General features: G+C 43.4%; 1 protein-coding gene across 1 annotated transcript in view; it reads left to right on the top strand.

Annotated features, from left to right (window-relative positions):
* ADCY10 (adenylate cyclase 10) overlaps positions 1 to 16690 on the top strand; it is an 803671-nt gene that overhangs the window by 336922 nt on the left and 450059 nt on the right. Inside the window, exons 16-17 of the mRNA XM_033944139.1 lie at positions 99 to 379; positions 14142 to 14245. Of these exons, the coding sequence (XP_033800030.1) occupies positions 99 to 379; positions 14142 to 14245 (385 nt within the window). The remainder of the gene's footprint in view (positions 1 to 98; positions 380 to 14141; positions 14246 to 16690) is intronic.

Genomic DNA, 16690 nt, shown 5'->3' with positions numbered 1-16690 from the left:
GTAATGGAATATTTAGGATTCAGAAACCCCGAAGTACTCAAGGTGAGGGACCAAAGCTCATGTTTAAGCTTGCCATATCCTGGGCTCTTTTATTTCAGGTCACAGAGAAGGAACCTCTGGTGTTTATCATCGATCAGGCACATTATATTGATATGGAATCCTGGAAATTTTTGGCTGAGGTGTTTTTCGCAGTGCCAATATTTTTGGTCTTGGCACAGTACTCCTTCCGAGGTGAACAATACATGTGCCCATCAGCCCAGAAGATTATGGACAGTGAGATGAGTTCCCTTATTCCTATGAAAGAACTGAGTTCTTCTATCATCCCAACCCTGGCCTGTCAAACCCTGGGAGTGGTCAGCATTCCCAAAGAGCTGGAGCTGTAAGTACCAAATAAAATGTCATTCCATAGGCGTATGTAAACACAGAATCCCAAATTATATACAAGGCACCTAAAGATGGGCTAACAAGGTAGGCACCTATCAAAACTGATTAATTACAACAGTTAGCCATATTAACTAGCAATAATTAGAATTTAGAAGCCTATTAAGGAACGCCGATTCAATAAAAAGGCACTTCTAAAAAAAAAAAAAAATGTGCCATGCTGCTTAGGCGTGGGTGTGGTTTCTTGTTAGGCGCCTTCTTACAGAATCGACATTGTTAGGTATTCTTAGGTGCTTTAGTTAGGTGCCGTTAAGCGCGATTCGGTATAGTGCACCTATATTTTAGTATTTCCCCAAATATCTTGTTTAAATGTATAAATTCTGTGATTTTCTATCAATTATCCATTTATAGGTATAACTTATATCTTTCTGAATGATTCTAAGGAGTTTCTCCATACCCTCAAGCATATGTTGGATTCTAGATGTATTAGAGATAAGAGCCTTAAGCTAAATGAGACCAGCTGCGGGCTGCCTCGTAGGTGGTGCGGGGAGGCCAGGGGGGCGAGTGGTCCTTCGGGGTGGGTCGGGGCATCAGGCCTTCGGGGTGGGGCGGGCAGGCAGGCCTTCAAGGGGGGGACAGGCAGGCAGGCAGGCCTTCAAGGGGGGGGTGCAGGCCTTCAAGGGGGGGACAGGCAGGCAGGCAGGCCTTCAAGGGGGGGGTGCAGGCCTTCAAGGGGGGGACAGGCAGGCAGGCAGGCCTTCAAGGGGGGGTGCGGGCCTTCAAGGGGGATAGGCCTTAGAAACATAGAAAGATGACGGCAGATAAGGGCTACAGCCCATCAAGTCTGCCCATACCATTGACCCCCTTTTAAGTCTACTGGCCCCCTTAACTCTACTGACCTGCTCTATTAAGTCTATATCCTAGCGACCCTATTCATTGGTATGACTCTCGCAGTGATCCCACATAGGTATCCCATTTATTCTTGAAGTCTGGGATACTGCAGGCCTCGATCACCTGTACTGGAAGCTTGTTCCAATGCTCTATCACTCGTTCCGTGAAGAAGTACTTCCTGACGTCTCCACGAAACTTCCCTCCCTTGAGTTTGAGCGGATGTCCTCTTGTGTTCGAGGGTCCTTTGAGAAGAAAGATATCATCTTCCACCTCGACCCGTCCCGTGATGTACTTAAATGTCTCAATCATGTCTCCCCTCTCACTACGCTCCTCGAGAGTATAGAGCTGCAATTTGTTCAGTCTCTCTTTGTACGAGAGACCTTTTAGCCCTGAGACCATCCTGGTGGCCATCCGCTGAACCGACTCAATTCTGAGCACATCTTTACGGTAATGTGGCCTCCAAAATTGCACACAGTATTCCAGATGAGGTCTCACCATGGCTCTGTACAATGGCATCATGACCTTAGGCTTCCTGTTGACGAAACTTCTCTTGATACAACCCATCATCTGCCGTGCCTTAGATGAAGCCTTCTCCACTTGAGTAGCAGTCTTCATGTCTGCACTGATGATCACTCCCAGGTCTCGTTCTGCTGTAGTCTTGGTCAAAGTTTCTCCATTCAAGGTGTAAGTTCTGCATGGATTTCCATTTCCGAGATGCATGACCTTACATTTCTTGGCGTTGAAGCCCAGCTGCCAGACAGAGGACCAGCTTTCTAAAGTACGGAGGTCCTGTTCCATAGTATTCTGCAGATTGTAGCCGTTTGTGATATTGCATAGTTTGGCATCATCAGCGAATAAGGTTACCTTACCTTGAAGCCCTTGAGTCAAATCCCTAATGAATATGTTGAAGAGGAGTGGACCCAGGACTGAGCCCTCCGGCACTCTGCTGGTCACTTCCGACGTTTTGGAGAGGGTGCCGTTAACCATCACCCTCTGAAGTCTGCTACTTAACCAATCTTTAACCCATGCAGTTAGTGTTACTCCTAACCCCATTGATTCCATCTTGTTCAGCAGTCTGCGGTGTGGGACACTGTCAAAAGCCTTGCTGAAGTCAAGGTATACGACGTCTAAGGACTCTCCCGAGTCCAGCCTTCTTGTTACCCAGTCAAAGAAGCTGATAAGATTGGACTGGCAGGACCTACCCTTGGTGAATCCATGTTGACTGGGGTCCCGGAGATTCCCCTCATTCAAGACCGTATCTAATTTATGCTTAATTAGTGTTTCCATGAGTTTACACGCTATTGAAGTGAAACTCACCAGTCTATAGTTCGCAGTCTCAGCCTTGCAACCCTTTTTATGCAGAGGAATGACGTTGGCTGTTTTCCAGTCCAACGGAACTTTCCCCGTGCTTAGTGAGAGATTGAAGAGTACAGCCAACGGTTCTGCCAGAACATCTCTCAATTCTCTAAGCACTCTTGGGTGTAAATTGTCCGGTCCCATGGCCTTGTTCTCCTTGAGCCTTGTCAGCTCACTGTAGATGTCTTCAGGTGTGAACTCAAAATTCTGAAACGGGTCTTCCGCAATTTGTTTTGCCTTCAGCTGTGTTCCGTGTCTGGTGCCTCACAGGTGAAGACTGAACAGAAATATTCATTTAGTATTTCGGCTTTTTCAGAATCCGCCACTGCGTAGTTTCCGTCCGGTCTTCTAAGGCGTACTATGCCGTCTGTGTTCCTTTTCCTATCACTAATATACCTGAAGAAAGATTTGTCCCCTTTTTTAATGTTTTTTGCCAAAGTTTCTTCCACTCGAAGTTTGGCCTCCCTAACTGCTGTTTTGACCGCTGCAGACCTGGTCTTATATTCTACTTTGGTTTCCCTTCTCTGCGTACGTTTGTAGGAAAGAAATGCTGTTTTCTTCTCCTTAATGAGGTGCGAGATCTCCTCAGTGAACCATTGGGGTTTATTGTTTCTTTGCCGTTTGTCTACCGATTTTATGTAGCGATTAGTAGCTTCGTGTATGGATGATTTCAGGTACGACCACATAGCTTCCACATTACCGGTCTCTGCTTGGTCCTGCAGCGTCTGATGGACGAAATCTCCCATGCGTGTGAAGTCGGTGCCCCGGAAGTTAAGTACCTTTGTTTTTGTGATTGATTTAGGGAATCCTTTCCTAAGGTTGAACCATACCATGTTATGGTCGCTGGAGGCTAGCGTATCTCCTACCAAGACCTCCGAGATGCTTTCCCCGTTGGTGAGTACCAGGTCAAGGATTGCCTGGGCCCTAGTGGGCTCCGTTACCATTTGTTTGAGACGTGCTCCCTTTATGGAGGTTAATAGCCTCCTGCTGCTACTGGTTGTCGCTGAAAATGTGTTCCAGTCTGCATCAGGCATGTTGAAGTCCCCAAGCAGTACAGTGTCGCCCCGTAGAGTGATATTCTCTATGTCCTCAATTAATTCCGTGTCCATGTCTTCCATTTGTCTTGGGGGTCTGTATACCACACCAAGATACAGGCATTTATTGCCACCTCTTGCCAGGTTAACCCAGAGGGACTCCCCGGTGTATTTGACATCTGTGATCCTGGTGGTTTTGATGTCTTTTTTAATGTACAGTGCTACCCCACCACCTAACCTGCCCTCTCTGTCACGACGAAGTAGATTGTACCCCGGTATAGTCATATCCCACCCATGTGAGTCCGTAAACCATGTTTCGGTTATTGCCACCAAGTCTAGGTTGGCATCCCTTATTTCAGTTTCCAGCTCTAGAATTTTATTGCCTAAACTGTGAGCATTAATATACATGGCCCTCCACACATTGTGTTTGCTAGGTCGCTGTAAGGCTTTTTCCACCTGAGTCTGTGTGGCTCCTAGAGAACTGTTTGCTATGTGTGCCCTTACCTTGGAAGCAGAGTGTCGACTCATCCCATCAGGATAGTTCCTTTCCGCACCAGTACATGAGTAGGTACCCTCCCCCAACTTACCTAGTTTAAAGCCCTACGAAGTAGGCGGGCTAGTCGGTGTCCGAAGATGTTCTTACCTCTGCTGGTCAAGTGGAGTCCGTCTGGTCCCAGAAGTCCTTGTAGCGCCTCTCCATGATTCAGGAATCCAAAGTTCATATCCCGACACCATCCTTGTAGCCATTCGTTGGTTCTTAGGATACATTCATCTCTGGCTCTTCCCTTGCCTCTGACTGGGAGGATTGAAGAGAAGACCACCTGCGCACCCGTCTGCTTCAGCCTCACACCCAAGGCCCCGAAGTCTCTGGCGATGGTCTCCTGGGTGTTCCTTGCAGTGTCGTTCGTACCTATGTGGATAAGAAGCATAGGAAAATGGTCATGAGGTGTGAGTAGTTTACCCAGGTTGGTGGTGACGTCCCGTATCTTGGCTCCAGGTAGACAGCAAACCTCTCTCGAGAGTGTATCCGGTCTACAGATTGGTCCCTCGGTGCCCCTCAGCATGGAGTCCCCAATGACTATTACTCTGCGCTTCTTTCGTTGTGGGGGGGAGAGTCGGTCATCAGATGGAGCTGCTTGTTGGGTCTGCTCCTGTTCTTCGTGTTGAGTCTGTTCTTGTTTGTCGTCGGCAGCTTGTTCTTGGAGAATCTGGAATCTGTTCCTCAGGACGAGGTGAGGGGTTGACGTAGGGTTGGACTGTTGGGGAGAAAAAGAAGAGGATGAAGAGATTGAAAAAGGGGGGGGGGGATCTCCTTTGTTTGCCTTTGCCTGTGGAAGAGGTCACCAGCTGCCAGGTGTCATTGTCGCTGGCCATTGCCTGTATCCCAAATGTCGGTTTCAAAGCTGATGATTTGGGTGTCTCGAGAATGGACTTGTCGTGGGCATGTTCTGTGACTTGAGACAACTCCTGAACGACTCCATCGATGTAGGCTTCATCCTCGCAGATGCTCCTCAGGCGTTCCACCTCCTCCCTGAAGCTCCACAGTTCCTGCATGAGGGCCCCATCCAGCTGAGTGGCCTCCTCTGTCTGCGTAGTGACTGTGGTGTAATGCCGAGAGATGGACTCGGTCTGCACGGAGACCTCTGTCCATCGTCCTGGATCCTCCTCCCTCTGCAAGCCATCCGTGATCTCCTCCTGGATTCCCATGGTGGCTGGAATGCTGGAATTGATTGTAGCCTTGGCGCTTCTAGTCCTCCCTGCCATTTCCAAGTTGTGGTTTAGGTCTGCCTGTTAGAGAAAAAAAAAAGAGAGAGAGAAAGTTAGAAATAGCCGACTGAGAGTTAGTGTGAGATTGCGAAAGATATTGATGTCTGAGAGATTAGGGTGTCTGAGAGATTGTGAAGGTTTGGATTGTCTGAGAGATTAAAAAGTTAGGAGATAAGGGTGTATGAAGGGGTGGCTGTCTGTGAGTTAGTGTGAGAGTAGCGAGTTAAGTACGAGGGTTTGTGAAATTAGGGGGAGGGTATAGGTTAAAGGGATAGGTTGCTGCTCTAAGATATCCTAGTTGAGTGTAGTTTGGCTCTCCTCAAGGCTCTTCGCAAAGGCGCTCTCGCTAAGGCCTTCAAGGGGATCAGGCAGGCAGGCCTTCAAGGGGGGCAGGCCTTCGGGGGAGTGCAGGCCTTTGGGGGGGTGCAGGCCTTCGGGGGGTTGAAGGCCTTCAAGGGAGGTACAGGCCTTCAGGGGTGGGATGCAGAACTTTAAGGGGGGGACAGGCCTTCAGGGAGGGGGGCCCTGGTGTAGAAATACACGGAGGGAATGGGGGGGGGGTTCAAAGAGACACGCATATGCCGGACTTTGGGTGGGAAGAAATAATGGGTCTGAAAATAGAGAAGAGGGAGAGAGATGATGAACCATGGTTTTTAGGGAGGGAAGGAACAGAAAGGGAGAGAAGTTAGATACAAGGGATGGTGTGGAGGGGGGGATAGAGATACTGGATAGGAGGGTAGGTTGGGAAAAGAAAGGAAGAGATGGTGGACCCTGGGGTGGTGGGGAAGGAGGGAGAGATGCTGGATGAAAGGGTAGTTAAGAAAAGATGGATCTGTGGAGGGAGACTAAAAAAGGAAAGATGCCAGACCTCCTGGGGAGGGAAGGGAAACGGGGAGGACAGAGTTGGCAGATGGATGGTTAGCATGCAGAAAGAAGAAAGAAGGAGACCCTGGCAAGCAAGTTATCAGAAGAAAACCAGATCCTTGGACCAACAAGATATGAAATATAACCAGACAACAAAAGGTAGAAAAATTAATTTTATTTTCTGTTTTGTGATTATAATATGTCAGATTTGAAATGTGTATCCTGCCAGAGCTGGTGTTGGACTGCAAACGTGAGCTAGGATTTAAGAGAGAGAGGAAAAGTCCTTTTTGTTTCTTTATTTTATTTACACCACAGCGCCAGTGTGGTTAGGAGAAGCCAAAGGGGGTGAAAAAGCTATAAAACCCACCAGGAGTTTTGAAAAAAATCACCCAACTGGGCAGGAAAATCGAATTGAAAAACCAATTCAATAGGCTGAATCGAATCAAAAATTTTTTTCCTGAATCTGGCAGCATTAGTTTGCGCTACTGTCTTAGACTTTAGGACCTGGGATTGGGGAGAGATGGCATCCTCAGTACTTTATAATGCAAGTGAAACGAGGATTTGGTCAGACTTTTGAAGGGTCTGCAGAAAAAAAATATTGTATAGGCCGGGGACATGAGACAGCAGGAAATGGGAACTTTTCATCTTTCTATTTTTGTGAATGGAAAGGCTGAGGATGTCAGAGAGTTCAGTTAAAATATGTGCTTTATAAGAAAATATAATAATGTGTTTTATAAAGTTTAAAGCATAGCTGGCCTACCCAGTGAGGTGTTCCTAGTGGTGGTGGTGGCAGCGTGTCAATGTGTTGAGAGGAAGAGGTGGTCTGGGAAATTCTGCTGAGCAAACTCCGGGCCCATTTCCAGCCCCCCAGTTAGTCCACTCCACTCAATTGGTTCACACACTGAGTGGGTCTTTGGGTGTTGTGTTGGGATCTCTTCCAGTGGTTTATCAGTATCTCCTTCTGGTCCAAGGAAGGAAACTTTGTTATCCTTAGCATTGACCTACAGAATATGTTTATAACAGCGCTGCTTGTTTGGCATTAGGCTATGTAGTGATCGAAAGAAAAAAACAGACCTTTGCACATTTTTGCACTATATGGTGGGTGTATGAGGAGATTCACATTTCCTGCACAGCTAAGTCCATGTGAAGTTACCTTGTGCTGTATTTGACATCTAGCAAGGTCTCTGTTTGAAAGGAAAGATCTAAACTTAAAAATGAAGTGGCCAGAAGTATGGTAAAAGCAGATAGTGTAGCTGGTTTTAAGAAAGATTTGGACAAATTCCTGGAGGAAAAGTCCATAATCTGTTATTAAGACATGGGGAAGTGTCTGCTTGCCCTGGATCGGTAGCATGGAATGTTGCTACTCTTTGGGTTTTGACCAGGTATTAGTGTCCTGGATTGGCTACCATGAGAATGGGCTACTGGGCATGATGGACCATTGGTCTGACCCAGTTAGGCTATTCTTATGTTATGTTCTCATCTGTAGGGGCCTTTGTTTTCACTTCTTATTTTAATGTATTTTTTTTCTGGGAACTTATCAGTGTTTTTTATAATGGGAACAAAAATGGAAGAGAATTAATGTGTGTGGAATGGGGGGGTAACTAATTTCTTCAGCTAAATAATTCAATCCACTTCAAACAGACATAGGAGAACTCACGCACCATTCACACACCCTCCAACCAAAAACGTCAAAAGAAAAAAACTGTTCGACAACCTCCTAGCCATTCGAGCTGCAACACTCGACCCCCAACTCTACAACCAATTGATATCAACCACAGACTGCAAAACCTTCAAAAAGAAATAAAAACCCTTCTATTCAAAAAACACATAAAACCGAACTAACACAATCAGAACTGTCCCAAGCATCACCTGCAACTACTCCATATGTACTTCTGATGTCATGACAATTCAGACATAATTTAGGTTATGTTATGTTTGGAATATAAGAAAATTTTCACTGCCTGTTTCTATTCTGACCATTTATTCCGTTTCATGGTCATTACAAAAAATATTTTTTTACATGGGGGGGGGGGGGTGTCAAAAAATGATGGGCCCCGGGTGCCACATACCCTAGGTACGCCACTGCAAACCTGATATTGGTAAAATGAGAACATAATGATATACACAAAGTAATAAAAATTACTAAACCAAACAAGGAAATCCTGATTAAATTAGGAATTATATCTTTGTACATATAAAACTATAAAATCATAAACCTTTATTAGGTACAGTACCTAAATTAAAAAATTGTTTAAATTTTTTTATGGATACAGGTAGAAAGATGATTAAAAAACAGGAAGAATGGAGAAATCTAAAAAAAACCCACACTTCCATTATTATGGTTTGCATCTATTTTATTTGAACTAGTAAAATCACCAAGACACATAGACCATTAGTAGAACATCTTGGTGGGTAAGTACCTGAATATATAACGAGACAAAGGCGCACTAGCAGTTTAATGTGCGTAATACCATGCACTAAACCGCTGGCCACGCCTCTTCTTGAGCAGGCGGTAGTTTTTAGGCCAGTGTGGGGATTAGCGCGTGATGAAAAGTCACGCGCATTAACCCCGCTAGCACGGCTTAATAAAAGGAGCCCAATGTTTGTGTCAATGCTCAGTCTTCGGTTCTTAAATCTGTATTCAAACTTGATGCATTATGAGAAAAAGAGTAAGACAGAACTCAAAATGGAGCAGAATAAAAAAAGGAGAAAAGAAAGAACAAGAATGATAAAGAAGAAAAAATGAAAGAAGAAGGAAAACAAAAACAACCAAGAATGAAAGCAAAAGCCAAAAACAGGAAACAAAAAACAAAACAAAATAGTACTGGACATAATAGCCCTCAGGCACGATGTGAATAGTCACCGGAATGAAACAAACAAAGAATGAAGTAATGTGCTCCAAAAATATAAGCTGTTAAAAATATTTACCGGTACTTACATATATACACTGAATAATCAGAAAAATAAATGTGTTGAAGTAGAAAGTAACAGCAGTCAATAATGTTCTGTTGGAAATGATAATGCATCAAAAGTTTCCAAGACTGATGTATTTTCACCAAAACTATGAACCTACTTTCTGGTTTGAGAAACTAGATATTTCAGATAATAGGACCCTGTTTGCCAAAATAGAATTTTGATGAAGGCAATGTCCAAATTTGTCCATAGTTCAGCCTTCTCACCCTGGTGGCCCTGTGGCATAGATCTTTGAAGGTTGATTCCACTACTAATGATGGGTGTTGAAGCTATGGTTTAACAAATCCTTGAGAAGAAATGATTCTATAAATAGAATCTAGCTTTCTGGGAGCTACTATAATCGTTAAAGGTGTCTCCCAATTCTTGTGATGTCTCTTTAAGAATACCATGCAGTGACAATTTTAGCAGCTCTTTCGGAGGCTCATCATAGTCCAAGGCATAAAAACATAAGAACAGCCACTGCTGAGTCAGACCAGTGGTCCATCGCACTCAGCAGTCCGCTCACGCAGCGGCCCTCAGGTCAAAGACCAGTGCCCTAACCGAGACCAGCCCTACCTGCGTTTGTTCTGATTCAGCAGGAACTTGTCCAGCCTTGTCTTGAATCCCTGGAGGGTGTTTTCCCTTATGACAGACTCCGGAAGAGCATTCCAGTTCTCTATAACTCTCTGGGTGAAGAAGAACTTCTTTACGTTTGTATGGAATCTATCCCCTTTTAAATTTAGAGAGTGCCCTCTCGTTCTTTCTACCTTGGAGAGGGTGAACAACTTGTCTTAATCTAATAAGTCTATTCCCTTCATTATCTTGAAAGTTTCGAACATGTCCCCTCTCAGCCTCCTCTTTTCAAGGGAGAAGAGGCCCAGCTTCTCTAATCTCTCACTGTAGGGCAACTCCTCCAACCCCTTAACCATTTTAGTCGCTCTTCTCTGGACCCTTTTGAGTAGTACGGGTGTCCGTCTTCATGTACGACGACCAGCCAATCTGTCGATCAAATAGGGAAGGATTCTGGAAGACTGGAAGGTAGCGAATATTACTCCGATCTTCAAGAAAGTTTCTAGGGGAGCACCGGAAAACTACAGACTGGTGAGTCTGACCTCGGTATCGAGAAAGATGGTAGAGGCTCTGATAAAGGACCACATCATTGACCATCTTTACGGATGCAATCTGATGAGGACCAGCCAGCACGGCTTCAGCAAAGGAAGATCTTGCTTGACGAACTTGCTGCACTTTTTCGAGGGAGTAAACAGGCAGATAGATAAGGGTGACCTGGTCGACATTGTATATCTGGATTTTCAGAAGGCGCTCGACAAAGTTCCGCATGAACGACTGCTTTGAAAAATTGCGAGCCATGGAATCGAGTGTGAAATACTCACGTGGATTAAAAACTGGCTGGCGGATAAGCAACAGAGAGTGGGGGTAAATGGACGATATTCGGACTGAAAAGCGTCACAAGTGGAGTGCCGCAGGGTTTGGTGCTTGGACCCGTGCTCTTCAACATATTTATAAACGATATGGAAATTGGTACGACGATTGAGGTGATTAAATTTTCAAACGACACAAAGTTATTCAGAGTAGTGAAGACACAGGAGAATTGCAAAGACCTGCAACGTGACATAAGCACGCTCGAGAAATGGGTCGTGACATGGCAAATGAGGTTCAACGTGGATAAGTGCAAGGTGATGCATGTCGGTAACCAAAATCATATACACAAATACAGGATGTTCGGTGCTATACTTGGAGAGAGCCCCAGGAAAGAGACTTGGGAGTACTTGTAGACAAGTCAATGAAACCATCCGCGCAATGCATGGCAGCAGCGAAAAGGGCAAACAGAATGCTAGGAATGATAAAGAAGGGGATCATGAACAGATCAGAGAAGGTTATCATGCCGTTGTACCGGGCCATGGTATACCCCAACCTGGAATACTGCATCCAGCACTGGTCACCGTACATGAAGAAGGACATAGTACTACTCGAAAGGGTCCAGAGAAGAGCAACTAAAATGGTTAAGGGGCTGGAGGAGTTGCCGTACAGCAAGAGATTAGAGAAACTGGGCCTCTTCTCCCTTGAAAAGAGGAGACTGATAGGGGACATGATCGAAGCATTCATGATAATGAAGGGAATAGACTTAGTAGATAAAGACAGGTTGATCACCCTCTCCAAGGTTGAGCGAACGAGAGGGCACTCTCTGAAGCTAAAAGGGGATAGATTCCGTACAAACTTAAGGAAGTTCACCCAGAGAGTGGTAGAAAACTGGAACGCTCTTCCGGAGGCTGTTAAAGGGGAAAACACCCTCCAGGGATTCAAGACAAACTTAGACAAGTTCATGCTGAATCAGAACGTACGCAGGTAAGGCTAATTTCAGTTAGTGCACTGGTCTTTGACCTAAGGGCTGCCGTGTGAGCAGACTGCTGGGCACGATTGACCACTGGTCTGACCCAACAGCGGCAATTCTTATGTTCTTAACATTCTATTTAACAAACCATATCCCCCAATATCACTCCCCTTCCTTCTCCTTCTCCATCACCCTTCGCCCCTTTCCCCCTCACTCCAATCCATTCCCCCTTTCCATCATCCCATCCCCCCTACCCTCCCTCCCATTTTCCCTTCCCACCCAAGATGAAAGTTTTGAAATACAATGAAGGCAACCATGGCTTCAATATAATTCATTAAGAATTAAACTTCTTGATCTAGGTGAAAGTTTTTGAATATAGGGATCCCAAGTCTTCATAAAAATATGAATTCATCTAGGAGATCGACAAACCTCCTAGACCTCAAATAAAAGTAAACGATGTAACTGGTTCCTCCAATGCCAAAAGCTTGGAGGTTCTTTCTGTAACCAATATTGCATCATACATTTATGCCCAATCATACATGCCTTCTGAAATAAGACATCTCCCTTGACCAAATACTCCACAGGCAGCTGCCTTACCAAAAAGTACTCCCCTTGGAGAACCCACAACAGAATTATCCCATAATGAACCCAAATATAATAGGATGGCAGACCAGAAAGACTTAATTAAAGTACACAGCCAAAAAGCATGAGATAATGTGCTAAGATCTTTATCACATTTATTACAAATTGGGGAATTTACCAAAGCTGCATGAAAAGCTTGAATTTGGGAGAATTAGGCCCTATGTAAAACTCTATATGTACATTCCCTCCATACAAACCCATAATAATTTGTGGTAATCTATTAATAGCTTGACTAAAGTCAAGAAGTGATATTTGAGTCCCTAACTCCTCACTCAAATTTTGTAAAATTTTTCCATATGTACGAGTTGGAAATAAATTCCACCACCACTTATGCAATAAAGATACTGAAATTGGCAAATCTTCACATTGAATAAAAAAAAGATATAATTCTATCATGAACTCCACATGAAAGACCCAATCTCCATAATTTATTCACATAATTCACCAGTTACATATAAGTGTATAAAGACCCAGGACCACCTCCTACTGTTAAAGAAAGGTCAGGAAAACTCCTTATCTTCCCTGTCTCATCCAATACCTGTGCTAAATAATAAAACTCCCTTTGACCCCCAATTTCTAAAAATCCCAGATGTCATACCATTATCTTAAATAGGTAACACATCAGTTATACTGGATTGTAAACCCATAATTTTAATAAATTACCCCATACTAATCTCATTGGATTCAAAATAGAATTATATCTTAAATGAACTGGTAATTTTGACTGATGTACCTGAAGAAGAAATAATAAATGAAAAGGATGAAAAAAGGCCTTTTCATAAACTATTGGAGTAAATAAAACATCATCTAGAACCCAATCTCTAATATGTCTTAATAAACAAGCCCTCCCATAGTTACGAAGATCGGGAAGTCCCACACCAATAAAATATCCAAAAGATAATTTTGGCTTCTTCCCAGCCCAACAAAATTTAGTAATTGCAGTTCTTAATTTCTGGCAATCTCTACTTGTTAAATCCAGAGGAAGCATTTGAAAAGTATATAACCACTTGGGGAAAAGAACCATTTTAAAAAGAGCAATACGCCCACCCAGGGATAAAGATAAAGACTGCCATATAAAAAAAAAAAGGTTTGAACAAGTCCTGGAGGAAAAGTCCATAGTCTGTTATTGAGAGAGACATGAGGGAAGTCACTCCTTGCCCTAGATCAGTAGCTTGGTTTTTGGCCACCGTGAGAATGGGCTACTGGGCTTGAAAGACCATTGGTCTGACCCAGTAAGACTATTCTTACGTATTTATGCTCCAAGAGGGCTTACATATATGTACAGAAGTAAAAGTTAAAAGTAGGAGTTCCATTGTTTATTAACCCCTGGGATCCACTGTCACTTTCACTTCTTAGGGAGGTGGGAGGGGGTCAGTCGTGCCTTCATGGCTCCTTTTCGTTACCCTGGGCATGTCTGAAACAGATCTAGATAAAAGCATCCTTCTTTTTTTGTCTTGGATATTGAAAATCCTACTCAAAACATGCCTCATGCTATTTGGGTGAGCTGTAGTGCAAAACATCCACATTCTGCCTTTTTGAAACATGCAATTTAGATGTTTTTGGCAAATGGGCCATCTGCTTTGAAATTGAGTGCCTTAGAACCAGCATGGGCTGTCCATGGAAGAGGGATAACATTTCTAACCCAAACTTGAAAATCCTTCTGACCCTCATGAGCTATAAAAACAGGATTCAACTAGTGTGCGTGGAGGTTTGTTTCCCAGTGAAAAAGGAGGCTTTTTCATCCACCTAATCCTGAGGGTGAAATAGAAAATCTTTTAAAATGCTGTAAAGAAAAGGCAAGGATGGAACATTGTAACAAGGCAAGAAATGTATGCACTCTAGGGACCAGCATGATGCAAATCAATTCTGGTTTTATTTGTGAGCTTTTTCCTCTTTCCTTTTAGGTTATTAATAGAGCGAAGCTATGGCATCCCCTACTATTGTAAGGAGTTCCTGCGGAGCCTGCATTCTAACGACATAATTGAGGTGCTGCCTGTGCAGGAAGATGGTGAGGATGAGATTGATTGATTTTAGTTATTTTAAAAATTTCTATACCATTTAAAACCTAAACAGTGCAAGGCCGGCCGAAGGGAGACTGTAGGAATTGTGCCTAGTCCTGAGCACATACAATGTTCAAAAGGAGTGTCTGGATCAATATAAGATTTTAATAACTTGTGATAAGTTCAAAAAGGACACCTCAGCCCCACCACTCCACCGCATGTAATAATTTCTATAGCGGGAAGCAAATTGTGGTGCTTCATCATTGGCTGTCACTTTTTGTTTTTTGTTATTTTTTTATATATATGTATATTTTCTTTTAAATTTTTTAATTTTTATATCTCAATCATTTAAAGAAATAAATATTTCCATATCTAAGTGAGAAAAGATCTTTTCTCACTTAGATATGGAGTCGGATGACAGCGGCAGCTTTGGGAGACCCTTGATAAAACACTTGGTTGTGTGAAACATGGCTGAGCTAAGTACTACTTACTTTTAAACTATAAACTATACACTACGACACTGAGAATGTTTGGTGTTAAGAAAATATTTATTTCTTTAAATGATTGAGATATAAAAATTAAAAAATTTAAAAGAAAATATACATATATATAACAAAATAACAAAAAACAAAAAGTGACAGCCAATGATGAAGCACCACAATTTGCTTCCCGCTATAGAAATTATTACATGCGGTGGAGTGGTGGGGCTGAGGTGTCCTTTTTGAACTTATCACAATCTTATATTGATCCAGACACACTTTTTGAACATTGACAGTGCTTTTGGACTGGATAAAATACTTACTTAAACCACATTGCCATTGTTTAAGCGAGCTTTAAGTAGTCCTGAGCACATGGCAGAACAGTGAGCGGAGCAGGGAGCAGAGAGTGTGCTAACAGGAAGGAGCGGAGAGAGGAGCAGAGAAGGCGGTGCTAGCAGGGGAAGAGGCGAGAGCTAACTCTGCCCACCCCCGACATCACCAGCCAAACTCCCCCCATAAAAGGGGACGAGCCAATGGCGTGCAGCCGTTCGGCACACGGCGAAGGTGAGCGGCAAGAAGGGCCTCAAGGAAAGGCTCCGGATAACCGCCAAGGTAAAGTTTTAACACATAACAAGGCAGAGTACAACCACCAGGCACATACAACTAGCTATTTAACCTTTAGACTATCTTTTAAACTTTCTATCCAACTTTCAAACTAGGCAGACCTTTCTATCTAGCCAACAAGCAGGCAGACCTCTCTTACTAAGCAACAGCCAGACCTTACCAGTCACTCTATGCTTCAAACTTTCAAACTATTTAACAGGCAGCCCTTTCTAGCCAACTAACAAACAGGCAGACTAAACTAACAATTAACTAACTACCTCTATCCTTCCAACTTTCAAACTCTGACAGGCAGACTTTTCTAGCTCACTAACGATCAGGCAGACATAATTAACTAACAAATATCTAAACTAACAAAAAAAATTTTTTTGAAAATGGCAGGAAGAACAAGAAGCAACAGGGCTACAATCAATGGAAATAAGGAGGACAGATTGATACATCTGGGTTTTACTTCTGTTCTGAGCAAAGCAAGTAAAGATGATAGATTGAGACATCGGGTTTTACTTCTGTTCAGAGCAATGGAAGTAAGGAGGACAGATTGAGACACTTGGGTTCTACTTCCACTTAAAGCAATGGAAGTAAGGAGGACAGAGTTAGACATCTGGGTTCTACTTCCACTGAAAGCAATGGAAGTAAGGAGGACAGATTGAGACATATGGGTTCTACTTCCACCGAAAGCAATGGAAGTAAAGACAGATTGAGACATCTGGATTCTACTTCCACTGAAAGCAATGGAGGTAAGGAGGACAGATGGAGACATCCGGATTTTACTTCTGTTTAGAGCAATGGAAGTAAGGAGGACAGATTGAGACATCTGGGTTCTACTTCCACCGAAAGTAATTGAAGTAAGGAGGACAGATTGAGACATCCGGGTTCTAATTCCACCGAATGCAATGGAAATAAGGAGGACAGATTGAGACATCTGGGTTCTATTTCCACCGAAAGCAATGGAAGTAAGGAGGACAGAGTGAGACATCCAGGTTTTACTTCTGTTGAGAGTAACTGAAGTAAGAAAGACAAATTGAGACATCTGGGTTCTACTTCCACTGAAATCAATGGAAGTAAGGAGGACAGATTGAGACATCTGGGTTCTAATTCCATCGAATGCAATGGAAATAAGGAGGACAGATTGAGACATCTGGGTTGTATTTCCACCGAAAGCAATGGAAGTAAGGAGGGCAGATTGAGGCATCCAGGTTTTACTTTTGTTAAGAGCAATGGAAGTAAAGAGGACGGATTGAGACATCTGGGTTCTTTTTCCACCGAAAGCAATGGAAGTAAGGAGGACAGAGTGAGACATCCAGGTTTTACTTCTGTTGAGAGTAATTGAAGTAAGAAAGACAAATTGAGACA

The sequence above is a fragment of the Geotrypetes seraphini genome, chromosome 5, assembly GCF_902459505.1.
Source record: "Geotrypetes seraphini chromosome 5, aGeoSer1.1, whole genome shotgun sequence".
Taxonomy (NCBI): domain Eukaryota; kingdom Metazoa; phylum Chordata; class Amphibia; order Gymnophiona; family Dermophiidae; genus Geotrypetes; species Geotrypetes seraphini.
The sequence above is the reverse complement of the archived record's forward strand: the minus strand, read 5'-3'. Positions and strand labels throughout refer to the sequence as shown.